This window comes from Fomitopsis serialis, assembly GCF_022376445.1.
Source record: "Fomitopsis serialis strain Sig1Antser10 chromosome Unknown B0H18scaffold_2, whole genome shotgun sequence".
Taxonomy (NCBI): domain Eukaryota; kingdom Fungi; phylum Basidiomycota; class Agaricomycetes; order Polyporales; family Fomitopsidaceae; genus Fomitopsis; species Fomitopsis serialis.
The window spans coordinates 1078977-1098057 of record NW_025954962.1 but is presented as its reverse complement, the minus strand read 5'-3'; the positions used below and the strand labels follow the sequence as shown (position 1 = coordinate 1098057).

Here is a 19081-nt window from a genome sequence, read left to right as displayed (position 1 = left end):
GCATGTGGGTTGCGGTTTCTGTCACCGGCGACGCGGACCCTTGGCTCCAACGGCCCTGAAGATTCAAGCTCCCGTGGGCGGCACGCTTCCCCAGGCCAAACGCTTGCCATGGACAGGCGAGCCGCGACGGGTCTGAAGGCAGATAAGCCCCAATTCTTCCAGCAACCCTAATCCGCGAGTCCACATGTCTCCGCCTCAACGTGATTGCATCCTCGGTGAAAGTTGAGGCACAACTTCTGACTTGTTCCATTTCCTGTTATGACCACCAAACTACGTAAGTGCTAACGGAATGCCGATAGTCGTGGGGTGGCAGGCGATTGCGTTCTCTTAATAGGGTTTTACGACTGCGGGTAATTCGACTTCGCTATGACGGAGTGATCAGAATGCTTGATACGCAATTGATTATTATGACACTTGCATTTCTCAGCAAGTGCAGTATCTAGTATAGAGCATGTTTGTACCGGTGCGGGGTGCGGATCGGATCTTCTAAAGCATATCGGAGGTCTCGAATCATGCAGTAGCTCTCTTCCGCTGCTGGCCTTCTTGGTCGTCCTCCGCAGTCTTGTCGCTGTCCTCCGAAGCTAATCATCGCGGATCGTTCAATGCATTTGACATGCATAGAGCAAGGCGCAAACAAATCAAAAACCGATGAGCTCCTTGATCCGATGCCATGCACGAGACGCCCAGCTGCCTGGGGATGTAGAAGGAGGAAAACCCGTACCATTTTCTGACGAAGTCGACTCGTTCGACTTTGTGTCACTTGATGCTGATGTCGGCTCCGTGGAAGCAGAAGCATGCGGTGGTGGCTTCGAAGTGTTTGACCGACCTTCCACTTCATCGGCATACGATTGGAGGATTTCTCGCTGCCGCGGAGTGAGCGACCTTGCATAATGAATTATTAATTAGCGCGCGCGTAACGAGCAGCTGGACCGGGCTTACCGAGGAAGCTGAATGGCGAATCTGACGAAAAGGTCCCCTTTTGTACCGCTAAAGACGGAAGACACGCCACGCCCCTTCAAGACCATCTCTTCTCCGTATTGTGTTCCAGAAGGAATCCGCACGTCGACATCTCCATCTAAGGTGGGAACGCGGACCCTTCCACCCAGAAGAGCTGTGTGTAAAGGAATGCGAGCTTCATGGTGCAGATCTGCGCCCTGGCGCTGGAAGACCTTCGAAGGCGAGACGCGCACCCTGACGAGTAGATCGCCGGCACGACCCTTCCCCGACACCGGCGCGTCGCCCGCGTTCGGAACTCGGATAGTCATACCGTCGTCCACACCTAACCGGAATTGTCAGTGAGGAGCATGACATGAGTAACGAGGGAACTTACCCGCAGGCACATCCACCTTAATAGTCTTCTTCGTCTTGACCTGGCCGACGCCAGCACACGTGCCGCACTGGCTACCCCGCGGGACCGTCGTTCCGGTCCCATGACAGTGGTTACACGTCGTCGACATATGGAAACCATTGCTGACCACATAAGACCGTTCGCCCGTGCCACCACATGTTGGACATGCTGACCGCTTCGCGCCAGGCTTGAGGCCTGTTCCGTGGCAAGAAGAGCAGTTGGCGACTGGCGTGATCTCTACGTGGCGGGTCGCGCCCTTGCAGGCCTCCATGAACGTCACGCCAACCGATGCCGTTATATCATTCCCTTGAAGATCATGGGCGGCCGCCCGTCCGCCGGGGAAGGGGCCTCCGGAAGCATTGAACATCTGCTCAAATAGGTCCCCCAGTCCCCCACGTCCCCGCCCCGTAGACGAGAACCCACCAAAACCACCAAACCCAGAGAAATCCTGGAAGCCCCCAGTCCCGTTGGCAAATGCATCCGGGTCAAAACCAGGCTGCTGTGAAGCTGCGCCATACTTGTCGAAGGCCGCCCGTTTTTTATCGTCCTTCAGGATCTACGAAATACGAGCAGGTTGAAGACATTACTAGGAGGTCAGGAACAGGGACAGCGTACATCATAAGCTTCCTGAATCTCGACAAACTTCTCTTGAGCGTTCTTGTCGGGATTCGTATCAGGATGGTACTTGCGGGCAAGCTATGGGCCTTGCGTTGAGGAGAGAAGAGTGCAAGCGAGAATAAGCACTGACCGAGAAGTAAATCTTCTTGATCTCCGCGGGACTGGCGTCCTTGTTCACCCCGAGCACTTGGTACGGATCCTTCGGTGCCAAGCGTGCTGAGGAAGCATGGAAGGCACGCTGCGCTGCCCTGTCAATACGGACATACGAATACTACTCATACTGGGCGTACCTGTTTACCGAGGCGGTTCGAGGACAGATGCGTGTGCAAGGAGATCCGCTTCGAGTGCCGGTGCGAGTGCTGTCTATGCGTGTCCAGACATGTCGAATATAAACGACTGCTACTGGCGGCAGACTGTGAATACGAGCAGGAGTATATGGAGACAAATGACTGGACTCTAGCAGGAGACAAGCGAGGGGGCATGGAGGTGGGATGAGATGTCTAACTAATAGCAGAGCACTTAGAGGCAGAATCCGGATCAGTTGTTGCGCACGTCAGACACGGTCACTCAAATTTATGTCGCTACTCCCACGGGCACGTGAATGCTTCCAGACGCTTCTCTGCGGGTTTGTCGAGTTGTCTTCGACAAAAACATACATACGGTGTACCTCGTCATATTTCAGAACTAGTGACCGGCGCACAGCAAGCAAATGGCACTGAATACGAGTACATGATTGGTCCCATACACCACACAGCACACACCGTACCCCGTGAAGAACCGAGACGGTATGCCTTCTTGGACACAGAGTCAGACGATGGTCTCCAAGCGCTGTAGCTCAATAACGTTAGAATACAACACCACACGTCCGTGCTGCGTTTTGGACGTCCATTGCTTGCGCACCTTTGTTGTTCTCGAGTCAGCAGTCTTAGGCACTAGATTATCCAGAGCGTGCTTGCCACCATCCTTTACCATACGAGACAAGAATCTCCTCCCCTTTCCTGAGAGGGTCGCCGCTGGTCCATACGCTCATTCTCAGCTCGCCACCTTCAGCTCGACGCTCTTCGAACAAGGCGTTCGGCTTGGACTTGATACCCCGGTAGTCGTTGATAAACCGCGCTTCATTTCCCATGCGCCGAGCATCAACGCCCACGTTGAGCCCGGAAGATGGACGATACAGCGACAGGTCATAGTCTGATTCAGGTCTGTCATCGCAGTGGACCTCCCCAATGTAATCGACGATGTGGGTGTGCGGAGAGATCTTCTTGGCCGCAAAGAGGCCAAGTTGTCCGCAGGCCGGATGTGATGTTTCAGTGATTCTCCGGATGACAGTGAGCCGCTGGGAAGACTGCTTCCCCGATGGACTTGTTCCTTTGCGACATAGCTCCAGACGCAGGTCGGCCGGAACGGACGAGTGGTACTGCGACTCTGCGATATAGAGAACACCGTCGGGCCAGTGGGGAGGGGGCGAGAGAGACTTCATCGCATGACGGTGCGCGGAAGCAGGAGCACCCGGAGGATGGAGGTACCGCGCAAGGCGTGTGCGGTGGCTGCAACTGGCAAGGTCACAGGCGGCTGCTCTCGATGGTGCCGTTGTGGATGCGGGCGCTCGAGGAGGCTGAGATCTACAGATGGTGATAGCGATCAAAGGCGTGAGAACTGTGCGGCAAATGCGATCATGCTGCACGCCGTCGTCGCAATGCTCTTGTCTTGCTAGACTTTCAATACCACTCGATCCCTACACCCACCTCGCGCCCTGGCGCATAACTCCAAGTCTGCATACCACGCCCATGGGTCGAACGCCAACCAAGTCTGTCGCTCGCGTGTATGCTGACGTGAACGCGAAGCTAGGGCCCTCATGGCATGAATATGGTCCGCCTCTATCCGCTCTTGTCCTAGTTGTTTGCACCTAAGCGAGGGAGAAAGATAACCTGCAGGTTCAATGGGGCTCTCAGGATCATTACGAGATTGTCCGGAAAGTGGGCCGCGGAAAGTACTCCGAGGTACGTTGTACTCTTCCACAAACACAGCCGAGACATCCGTGCGAGGACGGTATAGGTCTTCGAAGGAATCAACATAGTGAACGACGAGAAATGTATCATCAAAGTCTTAAAGCCGGTGAAGAAGAAGAAGATCAAGCGAGAAATCAAGATCTTGCAAAACTTGGCTGGCGGTCCTAACGTTGTTGCTCTCCTGGACGTCGTCCGCGACCCATCCTCAAAAATACCCAGTCTGATAACAGAATACGTGCACAATGTCGACTTCAAGGTGCTTTATCCTCGGTTCACCGACTTCGATGTGCGATTCTATATGTTTGAACTGCTCAAGGTTGGTTGTTTCCCTTCATCCTTGCCCCTTCTCACGCTCGCGTCCTCTGCAGGCCTTGGATTACTGCCACTCCAAGGGTATTATGCATCGAGACGTGAAACCTCATAACGTTATGATTGATCATGAACGACGAAAGGTAAGTGTGCCCGTCTTGTCATCATCTACGACTGAGAAGACTCACGCGCCACAAGTTGCGCCTCATCGACTGGGGTCTGGCCGAGTTCTACCATCCGAAGACGGAATACAACGTGCGAGTGGCTTCACGATACTTCAAAGGCCCGGAGTTGCTGGTCGACTTCCAGGAGTACGATTACAGTCTTGACATGTGGAGCTACGGCTGCATGTTCGCGTCCATGGTATATTGTCAACATAGACCGTAGGCGCATTACTTATACCTGGTGTGTTGCAGATATTTAGGAAGGAGCCCTTCTTCCACGGCCATGATAATTATGACCAGCTCGTCAAGATCACAAAGGTGCTTGGCACAGAAGGTCTCTATCAGTATATCGAGAAATACGACATTGCGCTGGATCCGCAATACGATGAGATACTTGGGAAGTGAGTGCATGTTGCCCGACGCGTCTCATCAGTGGCTCTTATGCGTGGGATTCAGCTACCCGAAGAAAGCGTGGTCGCGGTTTATTACGTCGGAGAACCAGCGATACATATCAAACGAAGCCATAGACTTCTTGGACAAGCTGCTCCGGTACGATCACCAGGAGCGACTCACTGCGCGGGAAGCACAAGCACACCCCTACTTTGGTATTGCAACACTCTCATGTATGTATGCCCCCCGTCGGACTCACATTGTTCCCAGAACCTGTGAGAAACGCCAGCGTGCACGATCCCGATAGCGACGGTTCTCCGGCATAGCAGCCAAGTTTATCTCGGTCTCATGACCTGGACGGGCCAGGTCTCCGCCAGCTAAGCTGTGATCTATGTAGACCGCTGTCGTGTCGTACTGCTGCGGACGAGATGCTGTTCTAATGTACTGGTTTGTAATGTTACCTTGCAGGCGTCCCTCCCACCGGCTTTGCGGAAGACCACCTGGCTCGCTTCGGATTTCCTTCTCTTGTGAACGATGGTATGACTCGTCGTTTGTAGAGGGCTCATGCAAGCGCCAGATAGCTAGAAGATAATCAATGCGTACCGCCTGCCGAACGTACAAGATCCACGTGCTCATTCAGGATGTGCCTGCACGCCGTGCCCGCTTCCGGTGAACTTGCTCGATCAAGCTTTCAAGGTGTAGTTCCCGGAACGAGCCAACTGATCGGTGCATGTGGAGTCTTCCGCAGGATCTCTGCCGCCAGTCTGTGGCCCCGGACGTGACCCTGCAGTGTCGCCCGCCACATGCTTGCTCTGTGCCACAGTGCTTGCGCCGCCAATGCTGCCGTATGCTTGCTTCTGCTGCACTGATGCATCTCCTGTTCGCCGCGCTGAACACGCTTCTCACCGCGTGTAGGATGCACATTCTCACCGTGTGATAAGCCGCCGATACGCCTGGTGTCTATATGCGTTGCATTGCTTTCTCCCCGGAAGGTCTTCTCAGCTCTGCAAGTAAATCGGGAGAGCTGCGGCAACCTGACCGCTCGGCGCGCCGCCATGGTATATATTGCGTCCTCGATGAGATCGTGTGGTAGGTCGGCCCTGCTGCTAATCCTCCACCTGCACACCAGGATGACTCGCTCGTTCCCTCTCCGCTGCGTATCCGCTTTCAGCTTGCTGCTCGTCGGGTCGCACTCCCTCGGAGCGGCTGCGTTCGACCTTTCTCTTCGGGACAATGTAAGTCTTCCTGAGCAGCTGCCTAGGCTGCATCCATCTCTTACGTCAAACCCACCCCGTCTTCTCGTGAATTTTCTCAGGTCGCTGTGTGAGTGCGTTGCCTTTGGTGGCATAGCATGGTTTGTTCAATGCAAGAACCTCAGGTACTGGGGTCAGGATTCCTATGGGGCGACTCATTCGGACTATGTCAATTTCCAGCAGCCAATCTCATACTACTGCCAGGTGTGTCTCGACCCTGGCATATCACATCGCGTCCATTACTCACCGGAAGATCCTCACAAGGACGACGCGATCGACGTGATCCCGATTGCCTTCGTCAACGACTTCTTCGGCACTGGCAATTATCCCGTCCTCAACTTGGCCAACGTACGTATTCCAGCACAGTCATGTATGATGAATGTCGCCGTGACCTACACCGGGCCGTAGACCTGTAATACTACCAATGCCGAGTACTTCAACGGCACCAACCTCTTGGACTGCTCTTTCCTGGCATCGGACATCGAATACTGCCAGAATCAGGGCAAGGCCGTAACTATTAGCTTAGGCGGCGGAGGGGCCAGCGTCGGATTTACTGACGACTCCGAAGCCGAGTCTTTCGCGGACCAAATTTGGAACCTCTTCCTCGGAGGATCAAGCGACTACCGCCCGTTTGGTAGCGTTGTGCTGGATGGGTATGTATCCATGCCATTGCGTACCCCCTTCTGGAGGTGGTTCTTACTCGTAATCTACTGATAGAGTCGACCTGGACATCGAAGGGGGTTCGGAAACGGGTTATGCGGCCTTCAATACGCAGCTCCGCACTCATTTCACCAGCGCAGACAAGAGGTCGGCATTGATGTTACTTCTCTGCAAGGTCGGCGATACCTGACATCCCTCCAGCTACTACATCAGCGGAGCTCCTCAATGCGAATATCCCGATGAGTATTTGGGAAATGCACTGAACAGTTCATGGTTCGATATGGTCTACGTGCAGTTCTGTGAGTATGCCCGTGGCCTCGCTGCCCTGAGGCCCATTGGAATCTGAAGTGCTGTTATCGCAGACAACAATCCATGTGGTCTGCAGAATTTCGACGAGGCCTCGGGGTGGGACTATGGGATCTGGTCAGTTGTATTACATTGCCATGTGTTGAAGCGGACTATGTCGAGCATGTTACCAACGACTTCAGGGATATCTGGGCGCAACAGACGAGTCTGAACCCGAACGTCAAGATTTTTGTTGGCGCCCCTGCCTCTACCACCGCTGCGGGAACAGGATACCAGACCCCCGACGCGCTTGCGGAGTACGCGGTTACAACGCGCAATTCCTTCCCGTCGTTCGGCGGTGTTATGATGTGGGATGCATCTCAAGCCTACCGTGAGTGCTATGCGTGACATCGCTCGGAATGTAGCTAATATAAGATCGGCAGAGAACGATCGTTACGATTTGGCTATCAAAAAGGCACTGGTGGCTGCTGGAGGCACTGGGTTCACTTATCCTCCTTGTGATGCAGAAGAATGGCAGAGTGGCGCCAACTATCCCGGAGGCACAAATGTATCTTATAACGGCTACATTTGGGAGGTGTGTGGTCTGACATTCTGTCAATACGCGGGCTCTCAGATGCTGCTCATCGCAGTCAAAATATTATGCCTCTGATGAGCCGACTGCCAACTACCAGGGTGACTGGTCACCCCGTATGTCATCCATCCTGATGCGACGTGACGCGAATTTCTCACACATTTCCATCCTAATAGGCAGCGCATGTTCTGGCGGGTCTGCTTCGTCGACGAGTACGACAAGCGCAGCTTCTTCCACCGCGACCGCCGGCACAGGCAACTGCGCAAGCATATCTACGTGGTCCAGCGGCACGGCATACACGGGTGGCTCGCAAGTAACCTACAAGTGCGTCCTCCGCCCTCGCACAGGCTCGATGGTGTGCTGATGTGCACCGTCTGCCCTTCTCCAAACCCTTGTCACGCTCGACCCTGCAGCGGCAACCTGTGGACTGCCCAGTGGTGGACGGAGGGCGATACGCCCGGAGGTACGTACCAGCCGTCTATGGCTACACATTGACGTTGTGTTCTGATACAGCTCAGCAGGGTCCGCTGGCGTGTGGGTCGACGACGGAGCTTGCTCGTCCAGCGCAGCGGTAGCGCGCGACTTCCCTGAGCCGACGCCCATCGCACGCGCTCGCTCACGCCTCTTCCGCTTCTAAGTGGAAGAGGTACCGTATCTCATATCTATTGGTCGCTGCCCTCTGGAGCGTCCAAGACGTGTTTGCCGCGCGCCCTGTCTCTTATGTTCGTCCCACAACAGGCATGTGGGATGGCTGCACGAGCCGTTCACGATGTTTATGACGCTATCTAAGGGTTTACGTATGGCACGACGCGTCCTATTGGGTGGCCAGTTTCTGGTTGTGTTAGTGTTTCTAGCTCTCGAGCCAGTCGGCCAGAAGTCGGCGATGCAATGAAGTTCAAGGTTGAACGTTGAAACGTTGAAACGTATGGCCTTGATACAGATATGTGCATGCGTATCGCATTGAATTACTCGGACGCCGGCGTCGAAACAGTCCAAGCAATGTCCTCACAGGGTTGCCTTCCGCGTCAAGCTTAGACTCTGTGCAACTGTCCCCGGCAACGCTCCTTCCCAGATGTCATTCTGTGCTATATCAGTAGTTTGTTTCCCCGACCAAACTGTGAATAGCCGTTCTCCCGGTCACGCTCGTATAGAGTGAGCACTTCTCGACTGAGGACAAGGCCTTGGCGGTCGGGCCATGAATAGGCCCTGCGAGTCTTCTCCTCTTCCTGCCCGTGAGCTGGCCGCCTGAGGCCTGAGGACCCTGAGAGGTGGCAACCGGGCCCCGGATCCAAGTTCACGGCCTGGGACAACAGGATATTCTTGCCAGCGCCACTACTTCTGACAATGTCCGAGATGCCCTGAGGTATCGACGTATCGACGGTGAACCCTACGGGATGGGGTAAGAGTAGCTGCGGAAGTTGGACGGCGACGTCGCGCAAAAAAGGGCATATTCGACATGTGCATGTGCGTGCCAGGCAGATCATGGAACCTCAGCTTATTCTCCGAGTCTGACCTTTGCGAGTGGGATGCAATGTGCACCACACGACGTTCTTCCGGGCCGCCGTTTTCTCATGTCCGAAAGTTCGATCTATCGGTATACGTGCAGTTCCCCGCCGGCAACACTCGCAGCAGCATATGCCTAGCCTGACTCTGCAAGCGCCGACTCATACTACGTACCGTTAGAATTATGTCTACATAGGGCTCGGCCCTCGAGGACAATAAAAGGATTCAAACAAAGACTCGCAGCGCCGACATCAGCCTGGAGGAACCTCCAGGTTGGGACAAGACCTTAAGGCACCCACAGAAATGGCTAGAATCACGCAAACGGCATGGAAATTCAGTTTCGTAAACGAAAATGCTGCAGCGGTATCAGAACTACCTGGAATTACCAGAATCACTACACGACAGAGGCACGAGGACAAGACAATACCAGGACAGCGGGAGGCAAGGTGACAATAATGTACAGTATGATAGATGGATAGGCAGTCACAGCTACGGCAACAAGGGGTCAGGACGATAGCCCATACAATACGAGCCGTACAGTACATGCGTGAAACGAGTTTCCCGCAACAGACATACACACAGATAGGTACGACGGACTTGAGCGGGCGCGCAAATACACACACCAGCCTGAGCGCGTAGCCTTGTCTGGTAAGATAGAAGGCAACGACAGCAGTCATGGCAGCAAAAAACCGGCTCAAGCCCGCTCAGAGCAATCGTGAAGTCATGAATGATCCCTCGCTGAAGAGCTTGAGCTCAACCTTCGCGCGCCGTCGTCGCCTCGGGCAGAAAGGAGTGCGCCAATGGCCATGCTATCTCGTGAGCGCGGTGAACCACCGCTGCTTTGCGAAGACGAACTGTACGGCGAGGGTGGCAGAGGGAGGTCACGGTCCCGATCTTGCGAACGGTAGTGAGCATGCTCGCGCGCGGGGACAGGAGAGCGAGTCCGTCGCCGCTTGCGTGAGGTCGGTGAAACATCCGAAGGCTCGTGCAAATCAGGCATGACCGTTGATCGACCACGCTCTTCCAGCGGGTGCGGGGGTGGCGAGCGGCTCGGATGGTGATGGTATGAGGGAGGCGGGGATGGCATGTGTGGTGCTGAGGCTTGGTAGTGGTGGACGGGATGATAAGGAGAGCGTGAGCGGTGCGAGTGCGCGTAGTGAGAATGCATATGCGCATGCGACGAGTCGGCGATGTGTAATGGCGGGACAGCCTGAATCTGGGGCTGGCGCAAAGAAGGCTGATACAAGTCGAGCATCGATTTTTGCAGAGAAGCGAGGGACGCCATTCGCTGGAGGGTGAATCATGAGCACGAAGCCAAGGTCGGGTTACACGAGGTGGGAACTAACCTGGTCCTCGGCACTCTTGGCGTTCAGCATGGCGATGAGCATGTCTCTGTCGCCGTCGCCTTTTGCGCGGTAGGCGTCAAGGATGTCGCGCAAGCTCGGCGGCGGTGACTGAAGAACGACATTAGGCTGTGGAACGGATGTTTGGCGTGCACATTGCTCACCTGCTGTAGGGATTGCCAAACGGCACCGAGAAGGGTGTCCGTGGCGGCGTCGGAGCAATGGGGGCGGTGTGCAGGCTGGGGGGACGGAAGGGCGTTCATGGCGGGCGGGGCTAGGGACGATGCGGTGGGCGTTCGATGTGCATGGCGAGGGCCGGACGTACTTATAGCGAGGAGGAGGAGGCCAAGGACATTTGGCTATCTTTGACGTTCTGCGGCTGAGCACTCGCGACATGTAATTATAGCTCTGCCAAGACACCCAGACACTCTTCCGCCACGTCGCCGTCTTCCTCTCTCATGCTTCGCGGCGCAGAGGCTGCTGGTGGCAGCTGCTGGGCGCATGTTGGCGGTTGTTTGGGCCAAGAGGCGGGGGTGCATGGACGCTGGTGGGAGGAGAGGGCAGCGGCGAGTGTGGTGGCTGAGGGACGCTGAGGAGGAGAGGATGTCGGAGACGGAGTGCGGCTGCGAGGAGGCCAGGAATAGCGGGCTATAATTGCGGGCTGGCTTGGCATCACGTGTGGGCCATTCTTAGGACTGGGATCCCAAATCGGGGAGTGCCAAGCATCGCCCGGTCCCGCAACGCCCCAGGCGCCCCCCTCCAAGAACATCCCAAGCTCCCCGCCCGCCAATCAGCGCGTCCCCTTCTCCTCGCACCCGTCACCTCGCGGCCGCCCCAGTGCCAAGCTGTCTCCCTTCGCCTCCAAAAATGCCACCTCCAGTCCAGCTCTCCCTCTTCCGCCACGCCCTCCCTGCTCCCACACCCGTGTACGCCTGCGTCGGCGCGTACACTGCACCGAAGAGAGCGAACCAGCAGCGGCCCCACCGCGCACAGCAGACTGGCTTGGCTCGTCCACCTGCGTCCGGGAATTACGCGTCTCACTCCAGAAATAGGCATATCGCCGCTATATCAGCCTGCCAAGCAACCATATCCCGTCAGCATGCCTTAATCTGGCAGCCATCCGCACGTGAAACGCCCACATTATCACCCTTATCCCACGGTTAACTATATCTCTGTTCTTACCTCCGTCTCGGCCCCGACAGAGCCGCCCAATGCGGCAGTAGACACGGTACCGCCACACACATAAGACCCGCCCCTCGTTAGGGGCCATCACTCTGGACCGCCATGTCGAATGCAGTGCCTTTCAGCTCGAACACCCGTGTGATGTCGTTCTCCGACCTCAGTGAAGATGTACTCGACCAGATTCTCAGACGACTGCCGGATTTCAAGACACTCGCGGCCACCATCCGTACCTCCAAGCAACTCTACGGCATCCTCGATGCGCATCCAAAGTCTATCACGAGGAAGATCGCAGAGACTGCATGTGGCCACCCCGGGGTGTTGCCTGCTGCTCTGAGACTAGTGCGGAAAGTCATCAAGGGTAACCTCGAAGATGATGAAACCGAGCCCGAAGATGAGGATGAGAACGAAATCGTGGTCCCTCAGGAACCTCCAGAAGGGGAGATGCTAGCAGTGCCATTGACTCGTGAGGAAGCGCAATTGTTGGAGGAACATGGCGAGGTAATTCGCTCGATGCAAGACATATATAGCAGGAGGTAGTATCTACTTTCGTTAACGAACCCTTCGAATTCGCGATGTTGAGCCATCTGCAGGCACAAGGACCGCATGTCCTCTGCAAGTCGGCTTACACCCGACGAAGCATTGCCCTTCAAGCGAGGGATGTACCGTTTTTGGCTTTTCTGCGAATGCTATGCCCCGTCGGAAGACGATGACCGCGACGATTACCGCTACGATGACCGTCAGGCTGCGCGGCAGCGAGCAGCAGACGAGTTCCTCGAGTTGCTACCTGCAGACGATCTATTTGAGGTGGGCGCTGCTGCCGCGTTCTGCGCCGAGATGCACGAGTGCAACTACACAGCTGCGAATGCGGCGCATAATCACCCTATGATACGTGAGTTGTTCGCGTCCTGCGGTTCCTGTTTGCTTATGGAACTAACACGCTAAATTCGCAGCGAACTGGCATCTGGATCACTCATGCCTGGGCCCCGGATCAATTATGGAGGATTTTGAGAAGCTGGCCATAACCCAACCTGAGGACTCAGGACTCTTTTGGACGTCTTTTGAGCGGGCCGTGACACGCTTGGGTCTCAACCAGAAAACTCGAGACGACAGGCTTGCCGACGCAATCACTAGAGAAGTCGTCGGGGCAAATGACAGCTGTAAGCTCTCCCATCCATCTCTCCTTCGTTCGTCAGTCAATGTTGTATGCATACCCACAGGTGATCGATGCCACGCCGTGAGGGGAATTGACCTCTGGGGAGCGACCAGTAAGCCGTCCTATGCGGTGGTATTTCCACGCCCGCTAATGGCATGTACCAACCAGACTGGCCCCTCATCCGTGGATTTATCTCGCTCTTTGAGTTCACAACGCTGCTCCCAGGACATCTTCCACGGAACGACATCGAGACGACACCGCTGCTCCAACGCCTTGGCTCTGAGCACTATTTTAGAGGCACATGTAGGGCGGAGGCAGACGAGATAATCACGAAGCTGATGGAGGAGATGATCGAGACCGACGTGGATGGCGGGGGGACGTGGACGAGGGACGGGTGGTACTGTCTCGACTGCGTACGCGAGCTGTTCAAAGAAAGGCTGTGGCGGTGGTGGTACGCGAAGAAGCGAGAAGGTGCGTTCCGCCGGGAGTCTGAGCATGGGGACCGGGGAAGATGCTGACTGTTGGTTTGCGTTCTGCTAGGTGGCGCGCCTGAGATGGAAAATTGTTGGTGAGTCTGTTGAGGGGTTCCTAGTTGACTCTAGTAGAGTGAGCAGTGCTGACGTGTCTCACGTATGTAGGTATGGATATAATTGCCGGACAATGCTACATAGGCGACTGCACGCTTCGAAGTTAAACGTGAGTCTCTGCGCGCTGTTTCAAAGATTGTCAATTAAACATTGCTATCTTTTTCTGTTGTTAGCATCTCTGTGTACCTACGCGCGGGGAATTATAAGTATCGAATCTGCAGTTGCGGTCAAGCAGACGCGAAACCTATTGATTAATCACGTTGAATGTCAAATTCCTGTAAGTCGTACAGTGCTGCACCTATGTGTCCAAGCTGCTCTACTATAGTGGGCACTCCCTCTGCGTGGTATGAGTTGATGAGATTCAGAGTCTCCTGCATTGCCAATTGCTGTCATGACCTTGATTTGATTGACGACATCTGCATCTACATTGCTGGACAACGGTTGGTGCCTCATCTATAATTGGTGTATCGAGTGTTCCATCTCAAAGATGATTCATTCGCTCGCGATTGGTAAGACGTCAGTGAAAGTTGTTCCAATCTCACTGTAACTGTATCATGTCAACCGCTCGACAGCTCTCATAGATGGAGTCCATCACCACTCGGAGCGAAGCTAGGGCTCTGCATGTTCACGGATGCGTTAGGGAACGAGGTCGGTACAGCGCTCTGCGCGTACAGGACTGCTGGGATGCCGGAGGATCAAATCTATTCACATAATTTGCAAGCGCAAAATGTTGAGCTATCATTTCGAACGCCTTGGTCATAGCTGAGCAGCGCTGTCTTTCAACCGACTATGTTACAGCAGCATTCGCTGTTTCCAACTCGTCGACAGCAGTATCACAGCCGCTCGGCGCATTGAATGCGCGTACCTCAGCCTAGTAGATATTACCATGGTCAGAGGTCCGACAGATTCGATTTGGGTATCAATTAGGTACCCGGTGTGGTTACTGTAGTATTGTTATACTATTGAGTCACACAGCAACCGAAATATCGCGACGATGTCCGGGAGAAAACATTTGAACGACGAACTACTTTGTTGTCCGACCGATGGGCGCTTAGTGAAGCGATCGTGCGCCACACGCGCGACTGCAACTTGCCACAGTCTCCTAATCCAGCGCACGATGCTACCACCGTCGGTCCACGCTGCCCATAGCTTACACGAAGACGATACGGCTGTCTCCTGCTGCTCGCGGCTCCTAGGCTTGCTTTAGCTCAAAGGTATAGCCACGGTTATCCACAAAGGGGCGGAATATGATCCACGCGGTGCTCATCTGTTCGCTTCCGCATTCCTGTGGCACTCTCACCCTTACTCACCGTCTGTCGTAGTCAACACTTCAGGCGTGCCCCGCTTGAGCAAATTCTACTCATCGTTGCATCGCTCGTCACAAACACTTGTGCACAAGATCTTCTCCCTTGTGTCCACGCGTGCACCCGGCCTTTGCAACTTCCTAGACGCACCAGAACTCGAGAGCTTCTTGACGGCCCAGGACGCAGACGGCGAGAAGCTAAGGGTCGTGTACCGGAATTATGCAACACTCTACTTCGTCTTCGTCGTGGATAGTGCGGAGAGCGAGCTAGGTGTCTTGGACCTTATACAGGTAAAGCCATCTCGTAATGCCTCGATTGTACACACAGTGCTGAGAATTGAACAGGTCTTCGTGGAGTCTTTGGACAGAACTTTTGAGAATGTGTGCGAGCTCGACCTCGTCTTCCACTTCGATGAGGTCAGCATGCCTTCTAGCGGTTTGTACAGTCCAATCATCTTACGGCGTATAGGTCCACCATATCCTTTCCGAGGTTATCCAGGGCGGCTTAGTGCTTGAGACGAATGTAGAAGAGATTGATCACCAAGGTGTGTGTCCTTCTCATGCAGTGAAGCATGGCCTGTCCCAGCATCTGACACGCTACAAAGTTCAAAAAGCGGCAAAAGCACGGAAAGAGTCGTTCGCGTCTGCCAACCCGCTATCATTAGGTACCGGCGTCGCCGGGGGAGGGTCGAGAGGCAGTGGCTTGCCTAGTCTTGGTTGGTTGACAGAGAGGCTAGCGGGTGTAGGCACAAAGTAAGCCCCGACGAAGACTCACCCTATTCGAAGCTATGGATGTACAAGTACAGAGATCTGCATAAGTCGTATGTTCGCAACATTGTCCTTATGACTGGTTTACACGAGGTCGCGTTTCAGAATGCAGTCCGTCGCTCGCAATTTAGCACGATCTGAGCCCACATTAAAGTGCGCTGATGACTGGTTCCTTCGTGTCACAAAAGAACCAAATTACACCCGATGCCTTGCCTCCCTTCGACAGGAGGGTCGAAGTTGTCAGAATCCCCTGCAGTGTGGCCGACGATCGTACTATAAGACGCGAGATCCGGAGGCAACGTGTAGGTATTCGCAGCGATGTCCGGTCCCTATGAGCGGATCGAATACGCACCAACCTATTATGAGGTGCTGCTTGCGGTGGCAGTTCCTAACACAGGACAGTCATCAACGCTCGCGGCTCACGATGAGCTATGCATATCGACCTACTCCTTTTCTTCTTCTTTCCAGCCCCTGGCTGCCCTTTTGTAGGCTCCCTCTCCAGCGGCGAGCCCGCTCTCTTATTACTGATCGGCGTCGCTCCCCTCGTTGCGGGCGCCGGGGTGGCTGCGGCACTTCTCGCCGCTGGCGTGGGACCAGGACCGGCACCAGGGGTTTGACTTCCAGGTGCGGCCTGTGCGCTGTCAGGAGGTTCGGCGGTAGGCAACGTGAAGGATTCTGTCGCGTGCAGTGCAGTCGTCCGTATGGCATTGACAAGCAGTAGTGTGTTCTGATGCCGAGGGTTCGCTGAGGGCTTGATGCGTTTGGACTGCGATGAAGAGAGCTCCTGATCTTGCGATTGGGGTTCGGTGCTTTGAGTGGCCGCACGTTCATCATTACTTTCTGCTGCCCGTTTCAACGGATCGGACGCCTCGACGATCGGCCAGACAAATCCGGTTCGAGGAGTATAGCTCGGTCTGCGGGAACGCAGGATGTCCAGCGAGGTTTGCAGTGCTTGCAATGAGGTAAGCTGAGCAGCAGTTTGTTAGTTCAATATGGCGCAGATGGCAACGGTCGCACCAACCAGGCGGTTGGAAACCAGATTGTAGACGTCTGGAGACTGATAGATCCGATTGTTCATGATGAAATAGGCCGCCAATGGTCGAACTGGGGTGCGTCGCGATCAGTGAAATGAGCCCAACGTCTCATGGACGTCAAGTATACCTTCGTCTGGCGATAGCCGTTCGCGCTTGTGAATAGTGAAGAGACCAGGTGGTTGAGAATGAACCAGAGCGAACTCAATACCCGTGAATCGCCTTCATATAGAACTTAGCCAATGGAAGACTGCTGTAAGTGTCATACCAACCGCAACTCCTCCGCCTCATTCTCCAGAGGCACGCCGGTATGCATGGTCTGCATGCGTAGTACCTGGTTATTGCTTTGCTTGTCGTAGAACATCGAAGTAGCAAAGTAGTCAAAGACGTTCTCATTTGTGAGAGGCCCGTTTGCCTAAAAAGAGCTCCATATTTAGTGACATTTGGGAAGCAAAGACAACGAGATATCGGAAACCTGGATCCACTCATGCCAAATGAAGAACCTGTGGCTGTAGTCGTCGGGCGGGTGCAGATCGTTGAGGTCCATCTTTGCTGTCGTGCGACGTCCTCAGGCAAACTCGCGGGTATCAATAAGATGTTGGGTTGTGAGAGTAGATCTCGAGAAGTGAGTAGAGAAATGGTCAAGGAACGGTTCTGCAAAACAAACCAGTCTCAGTGTAGGTACAGCAGATTCGGAAAACCTTGTCTGACGCGTCCCCGCGCGTGCGAAAATTCAAATAAATCAAGAAAATGACGAAAATGCGGAAAAGTCTAGGAATCGCGATACACGCACCGTAGCCACTATAGAACACCGTGTACGCCTTGTTGCAGGTTCGCGGCGTATGCGGCATGTCTATCGAAGGCAAGAAGAGGGTGATTTTGAAGGTTGTGTGATGGTCGACGTGGCGGGCGCTAACGCCGACTCCCCGGGGAGCATCCACTGCAGAACACCGCTGTGGGTACTCAATATGACCCGGAGAGTATGCGTGATGACTGGGAGACATGGTTACTAGATAGACACAACCTGAGAGGAACACAGTTGTGCATTTCATGGGCAGCCAGGTCAAAGATTTGCCTCCGAAGTGCTCGCAAAGTTGCCAGTGCTGCCCTGAGATGGCCTACTAGTACTCAGGTTATATCTTCAAGTCTTGTTCTCTTCAATAAGGGAGAGTTTGTGTTATTTCACCATGAGTCCCAAGGCCGCGACTCCACGTTCGCATTTCCGGCTGGCCATGAACTTGAAGCTTCAAGGCCACAGGAATTTGTCATTGAAGACAGGGCTGAATGAGGTCTCGGCTTCCTCGAATCTCGCTCCGATATCCATACAGTGCTTACTTACAATCCGATATACTGTGCCCATGCCGATGTCGGGCCCAACTTCGACTTGAAGTTGAAAATTGCCAGGCACTGTATAGTAACTGAGGCTGAGCGCCAGGCGGCCCCGAGTCTTCCTGGTTATCATTGTCCCACAAGCTACTGCCTCTGTTACATTGAGAACTACATCAGTACAGCTGTACTCCGTACGCATCTCGGGCCATATCGAGCACCCGATAACACCCACATCTGCATTTTGCAGTGGATGCTCCTCGGGGAGTCGGCGTTAGCGCCCGCCACGTCGACCATCGCACAACCTTCAAAAGACCCTCGACTTGCCTTCGACAGACATGCCACATACACCCCGAACCTGTAACAGGGTGTACATGGTGTTCTACAGTGGTTACGGTACGTGTATCGTGATTCCTAGACTTTTCCGCATTTTCGTGATTTTCTTGATTTATTTGAATTTTCTCACGCGCGGGGGCGCGTCAGACAAGGTTTTCCGAATGGCGCTCACTGGCGGCAGTGGCAGCCGGTGGCGCAGGCCGTGGTCTGAGACGCCCGTCCGAGTCGCTAACTTGAAGTTACTTCAGCCATAGCTATACCTTGCCCTAAGCTGTTTGCTCTCATTGCCAGCCTAGCTCAATCGCATAGAGCATCAGTATCTTGTGTATAAATTGTATGAAGCGGGTTGCATCTGAAAGCTGCGAGTTGTGGGGTACTGTACAAAAAGTATCTAAGTATCTTCCAAATACGGATTTCTTCAGCTTTCGAGTCGAATCAGCAGAGCCTGCCAGAGGGCCATTTCAGTCAGGCTGCGCATCAAGTCCAACGACATCCGCTGGGTTGCATGTAGTCGTCCAACATTATTACAGCTGCTCAATTCACTGCAAGCAGACTGTCTGCCATCTCCTGCATATGCAAGACACAAAGAGCATCATGATTCGGAGAGTCACCCATGGGAGAACACAGTACTAGTAGTTCTATAGTGGGAGTTACTAGCCAAGAGGTAACAAAAAATCGTCGCCGTGCGAGAAACACCTCGTACAGACCTGGAGCTGCATGCGGTCAGTTGTTTTGGGACGAGGGTCACAGCCAGGACAGTGTCTCGCTTCATTCCGGTGGAGACGACAACTCGGACCATCGACTGGACCTGCGCACGCAACACGTACTTATATGAATCCTCCGATTCGGACATTGATGATTGCAGACTTCGTGCGTTATTGCTCTGTAAGAAAGGTTCCAAATTATTCATCCCATACGTCA

General features: G+C 54.3%; 8 protein-coding genes across 8 annotated transcripts; 4 read left to right on the top strand and 4 right to left on the bottom strand.

The window, feature by feature from the left end:
* Nucleotides 1-638: 638 nt before the first annotated feature.
* On the bottom strand, nt 639-2448 carry B0H18DRAFT_867077 (uncharacterized protein; the record flags this gene model as incomplete). Its single annotated transcript, XM_048039833.1, has 6 exons — nt 639-882; nt 940-1279; nt 1331-1904; nt 1964-2044; nt 2097-2214; nt 2282-2448. The coding sequence occupies 6 exons, from the start codon at nt 2446-2448 to the stop codon at nt 639-641; spliced, it is 1524 nt and encodes a 507-aa protein (XP_047900512.1).
* A 147-nt stretch (nt 2449-2595) lies between these two features.
* On the bottom strand, nt 2596-3562 carry B0H18DRAFT_970515 (uncharacterized protein). Its single transcript, XM_048043718.1, has 2 exons — nt 2867-3562; nt 2596-2794 (listed from the first exon to the last, which is right to left on the bottom strand). Exon 1 carries the CDS (start codon nt 3444-3446, stop codon nt 2904-2906), a length of 543 nt encoding a protein of 180 aa, XP_047900511.1. The 5' UTR covers nt 3447-3562; the 3' UTR covers nt 2596-2794; nt 2867-2903.
* A 116-nt stretch (nt 3563-3678) lies between these two features.
* Nucleotides 3679-5466, top strand: B0H18DRAFT_970512 (Pkinase-domain-containing protein). Its single transcript, XM_048043717.1, has 8 exons — nt 3679-3835; nt 3890-3966; nt 4022-4291; nt 4344-4427; nt 4483-4647; nt 4701-4849; nt 4905-5053; nt 5109-5466. The coding sequence occupies exons 1-8, from the start codon at nt 3754-3756 to the stop codon at nt 5162-5164; spliced, it is 1032 nt and encodes a 343-aa protein (XP_047900510.1). The 5' UTR covers nt 3679-3753; the 3' UTR covers nt 5165-5466.
* Nucleotides 5467-5968: 502 nt separating this feature from the next.
* Nucleotides 5969-8672, top strand: B0H18DRAFT_1151905 (class III chitinase; the record flags this gene model as incomplete). The annotated part of the gene is made up of 13 exons (XM_048035736.1): nt 5969-6073; nt 6209-6295; nt 6356-6439; nt 6500-6744; nt 6809-6898; nt 6953-7050; nt 7114-7174; nt 7240-7427; nt 7480-7631; nt 7687-7744; nt 7805-7952; nt 8042-8091; nt 8147-8672. 13 exons carry the CDS (start codon nt 5969-5971, stop codon nt 8263-8265), a joined length of 1485 nt encoding a protein of 494 aa, XP_047900509.1. The 3' UTR covers nt 8266-8672.
* A 1212-nt stretch (nt 8673-9884) lies between these two features.
* Nucleotides 9885-10737, bottom strand: B0H18DRAFT_1113264 (uncharacterized protein; the record flags this gene model as incomplete). The annotated part of the gene is made up of 4 exons (XM_048032921.1): nt 9885-9940; nt 9987-10419; nt 10478-10585; nt 10639-10737. 4 exons carry the CDS (start codon nt 10735-10737, stop codon nt 9885-9887), a joined length of 696 nt encoding a protein of 231 aa, XP_047900508.1.
* Nucleotides 10738-11275: 538 nt separating this feature from the next.
* Nucleotides 11276-13792, top strand: B0H18DRAFT_970496 (uncharacterized protein). The gene is made up of 8 exons (XM_048043716.1): nt 11276-12189; nt 12247-12545; nt 12607-12813; nt 12874-12921; nt 12978-13280; nt 13350-13377; nt 13448-13505; nt 13570-13792. The coding sequence occupies exons 1-8, from the start codon at nt 11759-11761 to the stop codon at nt 13600-13602; spliced, it is 1407 nt and encodes a 468-aa protein (XP_047900507.1). The 5' UTR covers nt 11276-11758; the 3' UTR covers nt 13603-13792.
* Nucleotides 13793-14643: 851 nt separating this feature from the next.
* Nucleotides 14644-15456, top strand: B0H18DRAFT_867741 (Adaptor protein complex sigma subunit; the record flags this gene model as incomplete). Its single annotated transcript, XM_048039881.1, has 5 exons — nt 14644-14665; nt 14719-14990; nt 15045-15116; nt 15169-15244; nt 15305-15456. 5 exons carry the CDS (start codon nt 14644-14646, stop codon nt 15454-15456), a joined length of 594 nt encoding a protein of 197 aa, XP_047900506.1.
* A 399-nt stretch (nt 15457-15855) lies between these two features.
* B0H18DRAFT_1081612 (MED6 mediator sub complex component-domain-containing protein) lies at nt 15856-17045 on the bottom strand (the record flags this gene model as incomplete). The annotated part of the gene is made up of 5 exons (XM_048031419.1): nt 15856-16434; nt 16489-16571; nt 16629-16720; nt 16771-16913; nt 16974-17045. The coding sequence occupies 5 exons, from the start codon at nt 17043-17045 to the stop codon at nt 15856-15858; spliced, it is 969 nt and encodes a 322-aa protein (XP_047900505.1).
* Between the last annotated feature and the right edge of the window lie 2036 nt (nt 17046-19081).